Raw genomic sequence first — 20,044 nt, 5'->3', positions numbered from 1 at the left:
GCTAAAACCTCTTTAAGGAAGTACGCCCTCTCCACAGCTGGTCCTCCCCTTTGGAACTCGCTCCCGCCAGACCCCGCCAAGATCCCTGCCCTCTGGTTTTCAAAAAGAAACTGAAAACATGGCTCTTCTGCCAGGTCTTTTCTGAGAGATAATTCCTCGCACTAAGGCTCCCCTACTATAGACCAGATTTGCGACTCTAAGCCCTCTTATCTATACCGGCACTCCATATATCCCCCAGATCTTTGACTTCTCCAGGAGACAAAGATTACATTAATTCCTTAACCTAGCCGCGGACTTTCACACAGCTACGAGTCACGTAGTCCCTCTATGAATCCTCTTAAGTTAAACGTCTTATTGCACTTTGTGGATGTCTTCCCTCTTAACTTGCCCGCATGCGTAGTTAGTTCTCTCCTGTTACCCTTCAGTTACGCCTCCTTTCCAGTCACGATGGCTTTCTCCTAAAGATTATTTGGAAGTTTCATCAGGCATAGCCCTAGGTTTTCTATTTTATTATTATTATTATCTTATTATTATTATTATATTATAGTGTATTTCTAATGTTCCTCATGTTCATTGTACCACATGTTTCATTGTATCCGCCCTTCGGCGACAGTTCAGTTTCATGTAAACCAGTGTGATATGTATCCTATACAGGAATATTGGTATATAAAAGTTAAAAATAAATAAATAAATAAATAAATAGTGGATAACACATTGAAATAGTAGGTTCAGTGTGCTGCGGCAGCCAAAAAAGCAAACAAAAAGTTGGGAATTATTAGAAAGGGAATGGTGAATAAAACGGAAAATGTCATAATGCCTCTGTATCGCTCCATGGTGAGACCGCACCTTGAATACTGTGTACAATTCTGGTCACTGCATCTAAAAAAAGATTATAGTTGCGATGGAGAAGGTACAGAGAAGGGTGACCAAAATGATAAGGGGAATGGAACAGCTCCCCTATGAGAAAGACTAAAGAGGTTAGGACTTTTCAAGCTTGGAGAAGAGACGGCTGAGGGGGGATATGATAGAGGTGTTTAAAATCACGAGAGGCTAGAACAGGTAGATGTGAATCGGTTATTTACTCTTTCAGATAATAGAAAGACTAGGGGGCACTCCATGAAGTTAGCATGTGGCACATTTAAAACTAATCGGAGAAAGTTCTTTTTCACTCAACGCACAATTAAACTCTGGAATTTGTTGCCAGAGGATGTGGTTAGTGCAGTTAGTGTAGCTGTGTTTTAAAAAGGATTGGATAAGTTCATGGAGAAGTCCATTAACTGCTATTAATTAAGTTGACTTAGAAAATAGCCACTGCTATTACTAGCAACAGTAATGTGGAATAGATTTAGTTTTTGGGTACTTGCCAGGTTCTTATGACCTGGTTTGGCCACCGTTGGAAACAGGATGCTGGGCTTGATGGACCCTTGGTCTGACACAGTATGGCATGTTCTTACTAAACATTAACAATAACATTGCATTCTACAAACACCATTCAACTTAACCTTGTGGATTCTTTTCTTTTAATTTTTTTTTAAACAATGGAAACACTGGACTCAGCTCTGCTAACATAGTCCCTTAATATAATCAGAGTATCTTAGAAGAAAAACGGAACTCATTTACCCAATTTGTGGTAGTCCAGCTGCATGAAATATCCTGGAACTTCATTCCTTTCTGGACAAGGATCTAGCAACACAGAAGAAAGTTGGCGACCTCAAGGCAGCCCTAGGCGGGAAGGTGGACTGGCTTGACTTACTTCAAGGAAAGGAAATTATTAGATAAGAAGTAATTTCACCTTGCTCTCCAACCAGGCAAGCCAGTCCACACCAGTGGGATGTACCAAAGCTACTCCCTCAAAGGGCAGGAGGCTGCCTGAGGCTCAAGCAGCACTACCCGAGCAAAGGCAGAATCTGCCAGCGCCACCACATCCAGTCAGTAATACCTGGCAAACGTATGCAAAGACGACCATATCGCTGCTCTACAAATCTCTGTTGGAGAAAGCAAACACAATTCTGCCCAGGAAACCACCTGAGCCCGGGTTGTATGCATTCTGACTTGTCTTAGAAGAGGCTTTCCAGAATCTACATAGGTTTCTGACACTACTTCCTTAATCCAATGAGCCACAGTACCCCGAAAAGCTGCTTCCCCCTTCTTCACCCTCTAGTGAAAAACAAAAAGCCTATCCGATTTCAGAAACTCATTCGTAACCTCCAGATAATGCAATAAGTGCTGCTGCACATCCAATGGCCGCAATTTCCTGTATTCCTGACCATCCATATCTTTATCCAAGAATAGTAGCACAACAGATTGGTTCAAGAGAAACTCCGAAATCACCTTTGGAAGAAAGGTGGGTACTGTCTGAATATGCACCTTTTTCAGAGTAATATTCAAAAAAGGATCTCTGCACAACAAGGCTTGCAGTTCCGAAATCCGCCTTGCAGAACAAATAACGACCAGAAACACAGTCTTCAGAGTCAGTAACTACAAGGAAATACCCTGGAGAGGACGAAAGGATCACCTCTGGAGCCTTTTTTAAATATTGGGGTTACATTGGCCACCCTCCAGTCTTCAGGTACAATGGATGATTTTAATGATAGGTTACAAATTTTAACTAATAGATCAGAAATTTCATTTTTTAGTTCCTTCAGAACTCTAGGATGCATACCATCCGGTCTAGGTGATTTGCCTACCCTCAAAGCGAGGTGCTAGAGAGGCCAAGGACCTCTGCAGTGATACCTGAGCACTAGTAAGATAGAGGCTGGCTTCCCTGGTCATATGTCAAGCCTGTGAGGCGAGCTTCTTGGAGATGGGACTGAAATTCACTGGAAAGGAAGCCATGGAGCCTTTTATGGGATTGAGCTGCTCTGGGTGACATCCTGGAACCTATTTCATAACCATCATTAGTAACATGGAAGCCTATACAAGAAAAAACAAGAAATAATCCACAGATAATTAAATGCCCTAAAAATATTAAGTGGACCTTTCTTCCTCATGTGAGCAATTAAAATATTAGTGTTCTCTGTTCCTAATGTATTGCTAAATAATTATTGGGTTGATATTCAAAAACATATTAAGTGGTTAAGATAACCGGTTACATTTAGCAGGTTATCTTTACACAGATATTCACCTGCACTTGCTCATCTAGTTGTGCAGCTAAACAACCAGCTCAATCTTTGGTTGGAGGTACCTGGTATATTTAGCCAGTTAGCGCCATTTTTACCCAGCTAAATTAGTGCAACTTGTTATTTTAACCATACAAATTTATCAGATTATAACGACCAAACTTTTAGCAAGGTAAATCTTTTATTTTATTTTTTTTTATTTTTAATTTATCAATTTTTACAAATTAAATACAAAGAGCACCTTTGCAAATGAAACACTGAAATAAACAATATCACGGAAATAAAATTACATACATTCATTCATGCAAATAACAATCTTAAGAAATCTAATTTCTTCTCATAATTACATTGGAAATATAGGGGGGGGGGGGGGGAGAAGTATAGGAAAAACTGAGGAATAAATCACTAAACTTATACATTACATTGCTGCCTTAACTCCAATACATTTGATTATTGATCCCCCTATAACTGCAGATCTAGGCCCTGCCATTAAGAAACTGTCTCAATTGTTCTGGTAGGAAGAAAATATCTGTATTTCCAGCTGATTTCAGAATACACTTGCATAGAAAACGAAGTAGAAAGTTTGCTCCCTTAGCCACTGCTTCGGGTCGCATAGATAGAAAAGCCTTTCTGGTTGTTGAGTGGCCCTTGAAAGGTCTGGATAGACCATGAAGGAAACATTAATATTTTTAAAATAAGCTTTCATCAGCTGACTCATCTCATACTCAGTGAAAAAGGTAATAAAGAGAACTGCACGTTCTATAATTTCCACAGTAGAATTTTCCAGGTATTCAGTGAGATTTGCAAAATCAACTCTTTCTCCTGGTAAGGACATCTGAGGGGAATTCCTTCTTGTAGGCAAAAACAGAATCTTTTTTTTTATAACGGGAACCTTTTCCATAAGTATCTTTAGAGTCTCAGTCACATATCTCTTAAATGTCACAAAAGGTAGTTTCCCAACTATTTTAGAAAAATTGGTCATCCTTATATTCAAGTGTCTCAGGTAGTTCTTTATCGATTCAAGTATCTTCAGAGATGTTATTCGATCTTTCATAAGAGTACTATTCACTTCTTGTACACCTTTAACATCTTCAGGGTCTGTATAGCATAGCACTGGAATGATCCTTTAAGATCTTGGAATATTCTTTTTCTATCGAGTCCATTCTTTTTTCAAACTTCCTCAGCAAATGAGACTGTACATTAAATGACTGGGCCATCCCTGCCATCAAGTCCCAAAGGGACTCCAAAGATATTACCGCTGGCTTCACAATCCCCAGGGGTACCAAGATATTCTTTCCTACCTCCTCCAGACGTGGTCTCTCTGCTGTTGTTTCCGAAGCTTCAGCTCCTAGACTCATACCTCCTGTCTCCAGAGTCTCCCGACCGTCAGTCTGAAGGGGTGGGACCGACCCAGCTACCGTTCGATCGGCAAGCCCTCCTTGCTGGGCTCCTGCAGCACCTTGGGCCTGTAGCACAGCCATGTCTGTTTCACGGAGGGGAGAGCTGCACAGTGGTCCTCGGGGATCAGGTGGGCTTAAGGTGATTTCGCCTGGTGAATACGCAGCTCCTCTTTGTGTTTCAGCAGTGGCACTATCAGCCCGTACTTCGGAGCCTGTGATCGCAAATTCGGTGATATATCTCTGCCCCGCGGGTCCAGGAGAGTCCAAAGGAAAGACTCTCACCTTTCCTTTTGTGAGGCATTACTCAGTAACAGAAGGAAATTCAAAAAAGAGGAAAACAGAAATGCTGAGCAGGAGCCGTTAGCGTCCACCGGCAGCCATCTTTAAACTCCACACCCCTCCCCGGTAAATCTTTTAAATATCAACCCCTAAGGTAAAAACTGATATTCTCATGACATGCAATCAAGATACAATTCACTGCATGATTCAATGAAAACTGTCATTCAGCAGCTTCCCTTTTTCTCTACAATTCCACTGGCCTTAGCCAAAATGGTTACCTTCTGCGAAATCAGTTTAATATCCCTTTAATAGTATCATCTGAACTAAGAAGTAAATCATCCCCTGCTACACAAACAACTTAACATCGATGTAATTTATTCCCAAGTACCCTGAAGCTACAAACACATCAATTAACTATAGATTACCATAATTTTTTTTTTTTTTTTACTTGCAAAGTACTTTTCTTTATTACTCTGACATTTCCACTCTATTACCATCAACAGAATTAAAGGAAAATTAGTTCTTACTTGCTAATTTTAGTTTCTATAGTACCACAGATCAATCCAGACTCCTGGGTTTTGCCTCCCAACCAGCAGATGGAGACAGAAAAAGTTTCACAGACACTGTATATAACCCAGTGTGCCACCTGCAGTCCCTCAATATTGACCTGTACCCAAGCCAAGATGAAAGCAATAACCATAAACGTCTAAGCAAACACCCTCCCCTCCAACGAGCCAGAGGAAGGTGAAGTTGCCCACAAAGATAATGGAAAACTCATTTCCCAAATGTAACTTAAGTGATCAGCACTGAAAACCTCCGTACTATATACAAAGCAACAGTATAAGCAACAGTATAAGCAACAGTATAATGGGTGAGTCTCTGGACTGATCTGTGGTATTACAGGAACAAAAATTGGCAGGTACAAACCAATTTTCCTTTCCTCATACGTACCCAGTCCAGACTCCTGGGATGTACCTAACCCCCCTTAACTTGGGTGGAACCTGGAGAGTTGCACTCATAGAACACACTCAAAGCACATGGAAGCAGGAGCCCCAACATCCAAGTCATAATACCTAGCAAAAGTGTGCAATGACTTCCCAGTAACTGCCCTGCAAATTTCATGCGGAGACACCTATTGTGACTCAGTCCACGTCGTTGCTTGTGAACGCGTTGAGTGCGCCCATAAATCCCCGGCACCAGGCACCCTTTAGAAATGTAAGTAAACTTGATCGAAGTGGGCTTTAGATACCTCAATAATGCACGCCTCCCATCCAAGAACCTAAGCACCCCTGCGTGAGGCATAGACACATTCAAATCTGGAAAAGCTGGAAGTTCCATTGTGAGATTAACTTAGGCAGAAAAGACACCATGCATAAATATACCCCTGAACCAGTCATTTATAGAAAGGGTTCTAGACAACAGCACTTGGAGCTCTGAAATTCTCCTGGCTGAACAAATAGCCACCAAGAAAACCCCTTTAAGCATCAAGTCCTTAAACATAGCTCTCTTTAGTGGTTCAAACTGAGTCTCACACAATCCTCTAAGGACTAGATTCATATTCCAAGCCGGACAAATGTTCCACACCTGAGGATGCAAGTTCTTAGCTCCCTGAAGGAATTGTATAATATCTGGATGGGTGGACAGAGGATATCTGTGCACCTTATCCTGAAGACAACTCAATGTCGCTACCTGGATCTCAGAGAGTTAAAGGTCAGTCCCTTGACCAGAACCTTTCTATAGAAAAGCTAAAATATGTGACACAGTAGCCTGAACAGGACACAGTAGCCTGAACAGGCGGAGACTGCACACTGTCAATAGCAAGCCAGGACTCGAAGTTCCACTAAATTCATAGATATGCCAAGGATGTAGAAGGTCATCTAGCTGCAATAAGGTGGAAAAAACAGCTTCGGAATATCCCCTCCATCTCAGTCGTCTGTCAGAAGTGAAGCCTTGAGACAGAAGTGAGCCGCTTGATCCAAAAATATTGGGCCCTGGTGGAGAAGATTTGACTGATGTCCGAATTTCAGCAGCCCATCTATGGCCATGCTGATCAGATCTGGGAAACATGATCGAAGTGGCCACGCTGGAGCTACCAGAATCACATTGCCTGGATGTTTTTCTATCCGCTGTAATCCCTTGTGCACCAGAAGCCACAGATGGAAGACAAAGAATCCCTTGAGTCCATGACAGAACCAGAGCATCAATTCCTTCCGTACCATGTTCTCGTCAGCAGCTGTAAAACCGCATGCCTTTGTATTCTCTTTGGTCACTAGTAAGCCCATATGAGGTTACTCCCATCATCTGTGAATGAGACATCGCTGCTTCCAACTTTCTCAGACTGAGAAAATCAGCCCAAACGTTGTCCACCCCAGCGATGTGAGATGCCACCAGCCCCTCCAAGTGCTCTGCCCAGAGGATCAACTCCTGGGCCTCTCGAGCCATGGCCTGTTTCTTGGGTTCTGTCTTGATGGCTGATATAGGCCACCATCACATTGTCCAATAGGATCTGTACTGGATGGCCATGTAACCATGGCAGTCATGCAAGCATCACTCATCTTTAACCATTTGGATAGATCATGAGTCCTCATGTTTTGATCACTGGCTCTGCTCAGACTGATCTCGACACCCCGCCCTCCATCTGGAGAGGCTTGCATAGATGGTGACTATTTCCCAATTCAGAACTTCCAATTCTGCACCATGCTCAAGTAAGCCACCATGAAAGACTGTCCCTGGCTTCCCCTCTAATGGAAGAGGAAAATGAAACTGTTCCAATAGCGGATTCCAGTGAGCGAGAAGAGCCCCCTGCAGAGGCCATGTATGCACGAATGCCCAAAACATTAATCCAATGTTGATGCCATAGAACCCAGGACCTGTAAATAGTCCCAGACCAAGGGCACTGATAGCTCTAGTAGATACCAAATCTGATGTTTCCATGTGGAAACTTAGAACCTTGAGAGCTATATTTACCTACTTTAAATCCAATATTGGTCTAAACTTTCCTTCCTTTTTTTTTTTCTATATACTCTAGACTGCAGGTTTTAACACCATCTGCCGGAGACAAAGAAATACTGAGGAATTACAGGTGGCACACTGGGTTATGTACAGTATCAGTGAAACTTTCTGTCTCCATCTGCTGGCAGGGATGTAAAACCCAGGATTTTGGACTGATCTGGATACATAAAGGGAACACGACTTACCATATTTACAAATAGTTAACATTTTAGCTACTCTTTTCAAAATTTCTCTGTTTGAAAAAGGAAAATTAGTTTCTTACCTGATAATTTTCGTTCCTGTAGTACCACGGATCAGTCCAGACACCTGGGTTTTGCCTCCGCACCAGCAGATGGAGACAGAGCAAGACTCTGACGGGCTCTGTCATATACCAAGGTGCCACCCACAGCCTCTCAGTCTTACGTAATATCAAAGCAGAATGGAACAAACAATCAAACTATCTAGCTAACTATACCTCGCCTAGAAAAAACAGAGTCCAAAAACCCCAACTGGAACAGAATTCCCAGAACCAAAGGAGTGAACAATGATAAAATATAACAAATATCCAGGAAAAGAATAATCGAGCGGACTCTCCGTTACTTCAGAATTACAAACATACAGATATGGGCGGGTCCCTGGACGGATCCGTGGTACTACAGGAACGAAAATTATCAGGTAAGAAACTAATTTTCCTTTCCCTGTACATACCCGGATCAGTCCAGACACCTGGGATGTACCAGAGCCAAGTTATCTAGGGTGGGAACTAGAGAGTCCCGCTCGGAGCACTCCCTCGCCGAATCCACCCTCAGTCGAGGCTTGGACATCCAAACGGTAATGCCTCGCAAAAGTATGCAACGACTTCCAAGTAGCTGCCCTGCAAATTTCCCGAGGAGACCCTTGAAAAGATTCCGCCCAAGAAGCGGCATGAGACTGCGTAGAATGAGCCCGAAGGCCCACTGGCACAGCCTTCCCACGTAGCAAATATGCGGACCCAATGGCCTCCTTGAGCCAGCGAGCTATCGTAGTTTTTGAGGCTGCACATCCTCTCTTCGGACCACTCCACAACACAAAAAAATGGTCAGACACATGGAAGGGATTCGTTACCTCGAGATATGGCAGCAGCACCCTGAGAACATCTAGTTTCTGTAAATCCCGTGTCATCGGATCAGACCGCTCCCCTTCGGGGAAAGAAGAGAGCTCCACCGACTGATTCAAATGGAAAGAGGACACCACCTTTGGCAGAAAGGAGGGAGTCGTCCTCAACGACACTCCCGAATCTGAGATTCGCAAGAATGGCTCCCTACACGACAAAGCCTGTAACTCAGATACCCTCCTCGCTGATGAGATTGCAATTAGAAATACCACTTTCAGCGTAAGGTCCTTCAGCGTCGCTCTCTTGATAGGTTCAAAAGGAGATGAACATAGGGTGGAAAGCACCCAATTTAGGTTCCAGGTAGGGCACGGATGACGCAGTGGAGGACGCAAATGCTTAGCCCCCCGAAGAAAACGTGCCACATCTGGGTGTAAAGCCAAGGATACCCCTTGGACCTTACCCCGAAGACAACCCAGAGCCGCCACCTGGACCCGGAGGGAACTGCAAGATAGGCCTTTAGAGAGACCTGCCTGAAGGAATCCCAGAATGTCGGAAACCGATGCCCACATAGGATCCACTACCCGAGCCGCACACCATTCGTCAAATACTGTCCAGACCCGAACATAAGCTAAGGACGTAGACGGTTTCCGTGACCTCAATAAGGTAGCTACCACCGCATCGGAATATCCTTTATTCTTCAAGCGCTGCCTTTCAAAAGCGAGACAGAAGTGATCCACCTCCTCCAAACAAACGGGGCCTTGATGAAGAACCGCGGACTCCCGAAACCCAAGAGGGGCCGCGACCGCCAAGTTGAGGAGATCCACAAACCACGGGCGCCGGGGCCACTCCGGCACCACCATAATTACCTCCGATGGGTGAAGTTCAATACGCCCAAGCACCTTGCCTATCAGGGGCCAGGGAGGAAAGACGTACAGTAACACGTTTGTCAGCCAGGGAAGGACCAGAGCATCGACTCCCTCTGCCCCCCTTTCTCTGCGCTGACTGTAGAACCGTGGGGCCTTTGCATTCTGGAAAGTGGCCATCAGATCCATGTGGGGCGTGCCCCACCTCTCGCAGACTAGACGAAACGCCTCGTCGGCCAGTTCCCACTCTCCGGGATCTAGATGGTGCTGACTGAGAAAGTCTGGCTGAATGTTGTCTACCCCGGCGATGTGAGATGCTGCAATGTTGCTGAGATGTCGTTCCGCCCAGCTCATCAAATGTTGCACCTCCATTGCAACTAGTCGACTCCTGGTTCCTCCTTGGCGATTGATGTACGCCACTGTGGTCGCACTGTGGTCGCTTTGTCCGAAAGGACTCTGACCGACTTCCCCCGAAGCATCAGGAGGAAGGCTTGCAGGGCCAGAGACACAGTTCTGGTCTCCAGGCGGTTGATGGACCACAGCGATTGTGTTCTGGACCACTGTTCCTGTACCGACCTTCCCAGGCAAACTGCTCCCCATCCAGAGAGACTGGCATCCGTGGTGACATCTGTCCAGTCGGGCATTATCAGGGGAACCCCACATGTCAGATGATTCGAGACAAGCCACCATTCGAGACTGGTTCTCGCCTGGTCCGCAAGTGGAAGAGGTAGATGAAACTGCTCTGACACCGGATTCCAGCGGGACAGTAAAGCGGATTGTAAGGGACGCAGATGCGCAACCGCCCAGGGAACCAAAGCTAAGGTGGACACCATGGAGCCCAAGACTTTGAGATAATCTCTCACTAGTGGCATCTGCAGAGACAATAGGTTCCTCACTTGACTCTGTAACTTGACCACTCGTTCGGCCGTGAGGAATACCTTGCCCTGCGCCTTGTGTCGAAAAGAGCGCCCAGGAATTCCAGGGACTGTATCGGGGTCAGACAACTTTTGGTAAGGTTGACCACCCATCCGAGAGACCGCAACAGTTGAAGGACCCGCCGGACCGCTATCTGACACAGAGGCTCGGACTTCGCTCGAATCAGCCAATCATCCAAGTAGGGATGTACCAGAAACCCTTCCCTCTGAAGTTGAGCGGCCACCACCACCATTACCTTGGTGAACGTGCGGGGAGCAGTGGCGCGTCCGAAAGGGAGAGCTCGGAACTGATAATGCCTGCCCAGAATGCAGAACCGGAGGAATCTCTGGTAAAACGGCTGTATGCCGATATGGAAATATGCTTCCGTGAGGTCCAACAAGGCCAGAAACTCGCCTGGTCGAACTGAGGCGATAACCGAGCGAATAGTCTCCATTTTGAAACGCGGTATCCGAAGGCACCTGTTGACTCTTTTTAAGTCTAAAATCGGTCTGAATGTCCCTTCCTTTTTTGGGACAATGAAGTAAATGGAGTGGCGACCCCTGCGCTGTTGCTCGGCCGGAACCGGCACTATGGCCCCCAAGTCCTGTAGGCGCTGCAGAGTTCCCTGCACTGCTTCTCTCTTTTCTTGGTACTCGCAGGGAGAAAAGAGGAACTTGTCTGCAGGAGTCTGTACAAAATCTAAAGCGTAACCTTGACTTATCACGGTGAGGACCCACTGGTCCGACGTTATTTTAGTCCATTCCTCGAAGAACAGCGACAGTCTGGCCCCCACATGTGGTACTGGGTGAGAAACCGGAAGAGAGGAATGGACTGGACATATCTCATTGTGTAGTCTTAGATCCTGCCCCCGATTGAGGGTTACTTTGTTTGCCGAATCGTCTGCCATGAAAGTACTGAGACCATGAAGGCTGTCTGGAAGAACCTGAACGGTAGGATGACCCAGAAGATCTCGCTGGACGGGACCTCCTGTTTCCCCGGAACCGAGTTCTAGCAGAAAACGATCTCCGAGATCGAGGTCTGTCGTCTAGAAATTTATAGGCCTTGTTCTCTCCCAGTGATTGCATCATATCATCCAACTCCTTGCCAAACAACAACTTCCCTTTGAAGGGCAGGGACCCCAGAAGAGCCATCCGCAGCCCAATTCCGGAGCCAAAGGAGACGGCGTGCGGAAACTGCGGAGAACATGGATCTGGCGGACGTGCGCAGGAGATCATACAACGCATCCGCGCTGTAAGCGATTACCGCCTCCAGACGATTCACCTGTGTGGCTTCTCCTTCCGAGAGATCGGCATTGGCCTTAAGAGCCATAGCCCCTATCACTGGAATTGTGGACCTCTTCGTCACGGCTGACACCGCTGCGTCCACCCGAGGAAGACGCAGGATCTCCAAAGCGTCTTCTGGGAGAGGATACAGCTTGTCCATAGCCTTGCTGACTTTCAGACCCAAATCCGGAGTGTCCCATTCCCGGAAGAGAAGGTCTGTCGCCGAGAAATGAAAAGGAAAGGACACAGTCGGTCCCCTGAGACCCAAAAAGACCGGGTCCATAGCTCCCAGATGGGATTCTGCCAGCGGAGCGTCTATTCCGAGCTCCTGCAGGATGGCTGGAATGAGCGGTGCCAACTCATCTTTTTTAAAAAGGCGTACCATCCATGGGTCGTCCCCATCCATTGCTTGCGCTCCCTTGTTGGTACTGGGCTGCACCGATACCTCCGTATCTGCCTCATCGTCCACCCCCAGGGGCCTTACCGGAGGGTCCGTCTCGTCCTGAGATGTGGAATCCGTGTCCGTCCCCGGTGGGACAGACCGCAATGGTCTTTCCTTTTGGCAGCTCCGAATCCCCCCGGGACTTATTCCTTTTACGTTTCTCCTGGGACTTCGGCTGCAGCCCCAGCTTCCCAGGAGTCTTAGCTTTAAAAACTTTGTGCATAAGTAGCACAAATTCTGAGGAAAAAGAGGATTCCGAGGAGGAGCCCTCCCCCGGGCTATCCTCCTGTAAGGGAGAGGCCTCCCCCGCTGGAGCATTCTCCCCCCCCCCCCCCCCGATGGGAGCTGTTGAGGAGAAAGCGCAGGAGGCAGCGATCCCTCCCCCAGTGCTGACCGCGTGGCATCCCGAAGTGAGCTCAAAATGGCCGCCGTTCCCGCGCTCAGCGGGAACGGATCATCCAGCCCTGCCTCACCCGGTCCAGTGCTCACCGGCAAACGCAGCGCTCGTATACGACCCCCCCTACCGAAATCGGAAGAGCCCTCGTCTCCCTGCACGCATCCCGAACACAAGCCGTCGCGCGAGAGACGCACGCATGGCACGATGACCCCCGAAGAATCTGTCCCCGCTGCCGCCTGCAACCTCCGAAGAAAAACTGCAATAAAAACTACAGAAAACAGTAGCGACGATAGCGGAGAGCCGGCGCGCAAAGGCAGAAAAAAAAACCCAAACTTTTTTTTTTTTTTTTTTTAACAGAAGCACTTGCCGATCGTTGTCCTTGGTGCTGGACCTCCTGCTCCAGTGGGGGGTGAGTGAGCCGGGCTCCCCGGTATCACCCCCGACGCTGCTACCCCTATGGGACCGGGTCCTCGACCCTGAGCAGCGGCCTCAACCAGGGGGGATGGTCCCCTCAGAACCTTCTAACCCCCTGGGAGGCTCCCAGCGACGAGGGACCTGACTTCTTTATCTTCTTTTTTTTTTTTTTTTTAAATCGCGGAAAGTAATAAATAAATCCTGACTATAACTAAACTATACAACTACAACAATCAGGAATCTCCAAAGACAGTGGGTTTTGCACCTGCCATCTGCTGGAGACAGAGTAAGACAGAGGCTGTGGGTGGCACCTTGGTATATGACAGAGCCCGTCAAAGTCTTGCTCTGTCTCCATCTGCTGGTGCGGAGGCAAAACCCAGGTGTCTGGACTGATCCGGGTACATACAGGGAAGGTTTTTTTTTTTTTTTTTTTTTTTTAACCATTCATATTTTCATAAATGTATTTGAGAGCACACTATTGTAAAACTGTAACAGGCTTAATCTCCTCCATATATTCTTTATTATCACCCCATGCCTTAAGTATGTGGCTTAGATACCACTTAGCTCTTACAGAGACATTCTAAATGGCAGGGGCAACCGAATCTGGTCCTCAAGAGTCACAAATAGGCCTGGCTTTCAGGATATTCACAATGAATATGCATGAGAGTTTTGCATACACTGCCTCCATTGCATGCAAACCTCTCTCATGCATATTCATTAGGGATATCCCGAAATCCAGGCCTTTTTGGCTCTTGAGGACTGGGGTTGGCCACCCCTGCCATTTGGTATCTTATTTTGTTGGCCAATCTCTTACTTAAGCACAGTATGATGCTGATTTACATAATGAAATAAGAACATGCCATACTGGGTCAGACCAAGGGTCCATCAAGCCCAGCATCCTGTTTCTAACAGTGGCCAATCCAGGCCATAAGAACCTGACAAGTACCCAAAAACTAAGTCTATTCCATGTTACCGTTGTTAGTAATAGCGGTGGTTATTATCTAAGTCAACTTAATTAACAGCAGGTAATGGACTTCTCCTCCAAGAACTTATCCAAACCTTTTTTAAACACAGCTAAACTAACTGCACTAACCACATCCTCTGGCAACAAATTCCAGAGTTTAATTGTGCATTGAGTGAAGAAGAACTTTCTCCGATTAGTTTTAAATGTGCCACATGCTAACTTCATGGAGTGCCCCCTAGTCTTTCTATTATCCAAAAGAGTAAATAACCAATTCACATCAACCCATTCTAGACCTCTCATGATTTTAAACACCTCTACATATCCCCCCTCAGCCGTCTCTTCTCCAAGCTGAAGAGTCCTAACCTCTTTAGTCTTTCCTCATAGGGGAGCTGTTCCAATCCCCTTATCATTTTGGTCGCCCTTCTCTGTACCTTCTCCATCGCAATTATATCTTTCTTGAGATGCGGCGACCAGAATTATATACAGTATTCAAGGTAGGGTCTCACCATGGAGCGATACAGATGCATTATGACATTTTCCGTTTTATTCACCATTCCCTTTCTAATAATTCCCAACATTCTGTTTGCTTTTTTGACTGCCACAGCACACTGAGCCAACGATTTCAATGTGTTATCCACTCTGACGCCTAGATCTCTTTCTTGGGTGGTAGCACCTAATATGGAACCTAATATTGTGTAACTATAGCATGGGTTATTTTTCCCTATATGCATCACCTTGCACTTATCCACATTAAATTTCATCTGCCATTTGGATGCCCAATTTTCCAGTCTCACAAGGTCTTCCTGCAATTTATCACAATCTGCTTGTGATTTAACTACTCTGAACAATTTTGTATCATCTGCAAATTTGATTACCTCATTTGTGGTATATGAAGGTCATTTTAGCATGGAGAATATTTTGTGACTTACCTCCTCCAAGAAATTACATAACGTCCAGTAGCCACTCCATTTTGACCATTAGAAACCGGTGGACACTGAAGGCAAAAACATTCACTAGCACTCTCTCCAGTCTGTAAAACAACTGTCAAAACCATTTTGTTATTAATATCAGAAACTCTAAGCAGCTGGTGCAGCATTTTCACTGCTCAGAATGAGAACTGTGAGCCCTGTGGTAGTGGCTCAACTACCAGATAATTATCTGAAACAGAAGTTACAAGCCTCCAGCCAAAAAGACATTTAACTGGGGCCAAGGGAAAATGTGGATAGCATGTTCCCTAAACATGGGAAATATTTTTCCCCACAACTGGCAACAGTATTCCCATTTTCTAACACACTGATAGCTTTATAAGAACAAATCCATTGTTAACTCTTCAATGTTTAAAAACAAAACAACCCCCCCCAAAAAAACATAGAAATAGATACTTAAAGTAATGCATATTATTATTCTAGCAATCAAATTCTAATATAACAATTCCTCTGTTACAAATTGGCTGCAACCGTTTGCAATAATACAATGGTTAATTAGAACATATAAAGTTACTTACCCATACAGTACCTTTACAGTTTGAGAATGCATGCATTTTGTTCTACACTGACAAAATCACAATAAAGTCAATGAATCAGAGTGCAGTAGAATACAGAAGTCTGAGAAAAATGTCTGAAGAGTTTGAATGTATGGTGCTAAAGGTATATATAAGACATAAGAGGCATCTCACAGACCTGGAGGAAGGAGATCAACCAACAAGACACTTACCAGGTACAAATTATATCGACATGACAGGGCAGATAAAATTCTTTGAGGGATGGCACTGTGCGTTAAATATGGCATAAAGTCAAGTGGGATAAAAGTTTTACAGAAAACAAATTGCACCATATTATCATCCATCTAGGGACCAATGGCCTCAATAGAAATGATGTCTATGAAGTACAGAAAGATTTCCAAAACCTAGGAAAGATAAGACACACTGCAAAGACTATTGCCTTTTTGGAAGTATTACCTGTTCATGGAAAGGGAAATGAGAAGCTATGCCATAGAGATAATTTCAATTCTTGGCTCAAAACCTGGTGTACAGAAAGTGGTTTTGGATACATTGGAGGCTAGGGTCGTGATTGGAGCAGTAAAAGGCTATAATGGCAAGGATGGCCTACATTTGTCTGTGGTAAACAACACACAGGGATATGTTTTCACAAAATTCTCTACCATATAGACAAAAACATACACTAAGATAATTCTCTTTAACTTTAAATACACTGTTGTGCAGAAATTTTTATTAACATCCACAAAAATGTAAACATACACAATTAAAACTAATTAATCACAATCATACCAGGCATTCACACAAAAAAAAAATAATCTAAAAACCCAATGACACAATATAATACTTCTTACAGTACATCAGATTAAAGTGCAAAGAACATGCATATCAAATATTTATAACACAAAATTTGAAACAATACTTTTCTTCATAAAGTTTCCAATATTATCCAAATACTTTCTTCAAAGGAAAAATAAAAAAAAGTTATCCGCTTCCTCTCCCTTTACAGGGGCCCGGATTCTTCCAATACACGTGCACGTGCTGATTCTCTGCACGCTACACCCGCAAAACTGTTTGTATTACTCCACAAATTATCTAAATGGCTTGCATCTGGGGCAGATTGCCCTCCAACACTCCATCCACATACACTCTGTCCGACAAAGGATCCTTGTTTCACCCTCGCCTGGGCTTCATCAGGGACTCATTCTTAATAACTAACGGTGTATCACCTATCTTATTCTCTCAATCAGAGTGCCAAATACCGTTCAAAATTCAATGTCTTGTTGTCAGCTTTTAATTCCAGCTTCTTCCGAAGTTTTCAACACTCCACAGAAGACAACCGATATCATTGTTTCAAATTTTGCATTATAAATATTTGATATGCATGTTCTTTGCACTTTAATCTGATGTACTGTAAGAAGTATTACATTGTGTCATTGGGTTTTTAGATTTTAATGTGTGAATGCCTGGTATGATTGTGATTAGTTTTAATTGTGTATATGTTTACATTTTTGTGGATGTTAATAAAAATTTCTGCACAACAGTGTATTTAAGTTAAAGAGAATTCTCTTAGTGTATGTTTTTGTCTACATTTGTCTGTAGCAGGAAGGATGATGCTAAGTGAGAAATTCAGATCATATATTAAACATTTAAACTAAAGAATGGGGGTGGCAGGACATGGCCAATGAAATAGCAGAATTGCTTACCTGTAACAGGTGTTCTCCCAGGACAGCAGATTGTAGTTCTCACATATGGGTGGCGTCAGACGGAGCCCTGTCATGGGTCACTTTTGTCAAAGTTTCTAGAACTTTGACTGGCATACTGAGCATGCCCAGCATGCCACAATCCCTGTGGCCACAGGGATCTCCCTTCAGTCTCATTTGTAGCAAAAGGTGCGAGCGAAAAAATAACATAATAAAACTGTTTTGGACCTGGGTTTCGTGAGGACTACATCCTGCTGTCCTGGGAGAACACCTGTTACAGGTAAGCAACTCTTTCTCCCAGGACAAGCAGGATGATAGTCCTCACATATGAGTGATTAGCAAGCTACAGGCTGACTCATATTTGTTTGGACCAACAGAGTACAACTTGTGCAACAGGCACAACTGGCATACTGTTGGGGAAAAATGGGGCAGCCTGAAAATCACAACAGATTGGATGTGGAAGGAGTTGGGATTATACTGGAAATAAGTTCTTCAAGATGGATTGGCCAAAAGCAGAGTCTTGACATCCTTCCTTGTCCAGGCAGTAATGTGCTGCAAATGTGTGGAGAGAGCTTCATGTTGCAGCCTTACAGTTTCTCAGCAATTGGGACTGAACGATATTGTGTTACTGATGTTGCCATGGCTCTAAGTGCGCCTTCACTCGTCCCTGAAGGGGGAAGGCCTGCTTTCTCATAGCAGAATTCGATACAGTCTGCTAGCCAGTTGGAGAGAGTTTGTTTGCCCATTGCAACTCTCGGTTTGTTTTTATCGAAAGAAATGAAGAGTTGGGTGGATTTCCTGTGGACTGCAGTGCAGTCTAGGTAAAATGCAAGTGCACATTTACAGTCCAAGGTGTGTAAAACTCTCGACTGGTGAGAGTCAGGCCTTGGGAAAAAGGTGGGCAAGACTATAGATTGATTCAGGGGAAAATTGCTTACCACCTTGGGAAGGAATTTAGGGTGAGTATGGAGGGCCACTCTGTCATGGAGGAACCTTGTATAGGGTGAGTATGTGACAAGTGCTTGTAACTCACTGACCCTTTGAGCAGATGTAATGGCTACTAGGAAGAAAACTTTCCATGTAAGAAATTTAACATCGCAGGAGTGCAAAGGCTCAAACGGGGAATGTACAAGTCTTGAAAGTACCAAGTTTAGGTCCCATTCAGTAACTGGTGGCTGTAGAGGGGGCTTAAGTTGTAATAGGCCCCTCATAAACAGACTCACAAGGGGTTGCGCTGTTATCGGGACATCCCCTACTTCCTTGTGGTATGCTGAGATGGCACTGAGGTATACCCGTACCGAGGAAGTCTGGAGACCAGAGTCTGAAAGGTGTCAGAGATAGTCTAAGAGATGGAGTGGGGCAGGAAAAGGGGTCAATGCCTTTTTGGGTGCACCATGTGGTAAATCTTTTCCACTTAGAAAGATACGATTTCCATGTGGACGGCTTTCGTGAAGTTACAAGCACTTGAGAAATCCTTGTTGAAAGATTGCGTGGTTTTAGGATCAGGCTTTCAACATCCAGACAGTGAGGGATAGGGTCTGAAGATAACATGCCGTGGTTTTGAGTTATGAGATTGGGAACTGAGCCCAGGCGAATTGGTTCTAAGATGGAGAGGTCGAGAAACATGGGAAACCATACCTGTCTATGCCAGTAAGAGGCTATGAGTATCATTGATCCCCTGTCCTGTTGTAGCTTCACAAGAGTTTTGGCTATTAGTGGTATCGAAGGATATGCGTATAGGAGGCTTGTGTTCCAGGGGCGAGCGAAGGCGTCCATGGCTAACATGTTTTGTTGCCTGTGCAGGGAGCAGAATCTGTCCACTTTGTGATTCAGTTCGGATTCAAAGAGGTCGATGATTGGTTGACCCCAGCGCGTTGGAAGATTTTGCTCCCTACACAGGGGTCCAGAGACCACTCGTGGGGATGGAAACATCGACTGAGGTGATCTGCTACTATGTTCTGTATGCCTGCCAGATAAGTGGCCTGGAGATGCATGGAGTGTGCAAGGGCCCAGGCCCAGATCTGCGTAGCTTCTTGGCAGAGGAGATAAGAGCCTGTGCTTCCCTGTTTGTTCAAATACCACATTGCAACTGTGTTGTTCTGTCTGTCTGAGAACAGTCTTGTGTGAAAGGCAGTCCTTGAATGCATATAGAGCATAACGTATGGCTCGAAGCTCTAGGAAGTTGATTTGAAACTTTGCTTCGAGTTGGGTCCAAGTACCTTGAGTTTGAAGGTTGTTCACATGAACTCCCCAACCCAAGTTGGATGCGTCCGTGGTTAAGGTCACTTGAGGAACCAATTGCTGAAAGTGGAGACCTGTGAGCAAGTTGGCTCTGTTTGTCCACCGGAGAAGTGACAGACGCAGTTGGTCAGTGACATGGATTAGGGATGAAAGAGGTTGAGTGGCTTGGAGCTACTGAGATTTCAAAGTCCATTGAGTTATTCTCATGGCTAGCTTGGCCATAGGAGTGACATGAACCGTGGAAGCCATATGCCCCAGTAACGTGAGGAATTGATGGGCTGAGGCTGTTTTGCATGTGCACAGAGATGTAGCCAGTTTGGAGAGTATGTCTGCGTGGTAGTTGGGCAGGAAAGCTTTTGCGACTGTGATGTCCAAATCTGCTCCGATGAAGGTAAGGAGGTGAGAGGGATGCAAGTGGGATTTTTAGTAATTTATCAGAAATCCC

The 20,044-nt window shown here is 45.0% G+C and overlaps 1 protein-coding gene across 10 annotated transcripts in view; it reads right to left on the bottom strand.

Moving 5' to 3' along the window:
• The window catches only part of TRAPPC11 (trafficking protein particle complex 11), a 203,426-nt gene that overhangs the window by 26,293 nt on the left and 157,089 nt on the right, over positions 1 to 20,044 (bottom strand). For all 10 annotated transcript variants that reach the window (XM_029583298.1, XM_029582652.1, XM_029582739.1 and 7 more), the window contains one exon: positions 15,090 to 15,201. In XM_029583298.1, coding sequence (XP_029439158.1) covers positions 15,090 to 15,201 — 112 coding nt within the window. The remainder of the gene's footprint in view (positions 1 to 15,089; positions 15,202 to 20,044) is intronic.

This window comes from Rhinatrema bivittatum, chromosome 1 (assembly GCF_901001135.1).
Source record: "Rhinatrema bivittatum chromosome 1, aRhiBiv1.1, whole genome shotgun sequence".
Classification (NCBI taxonomy): domain Eukaryota; kingdom Metazoa; phylum Chordata; class Amphibia; order Gymnophiona; family Rhinatrematidae; genus Rhinatrema; species Rhinatrema bivittatum.
This window is presented reverse-complemented; position numbering and strand designations above follow the sequence as displayed.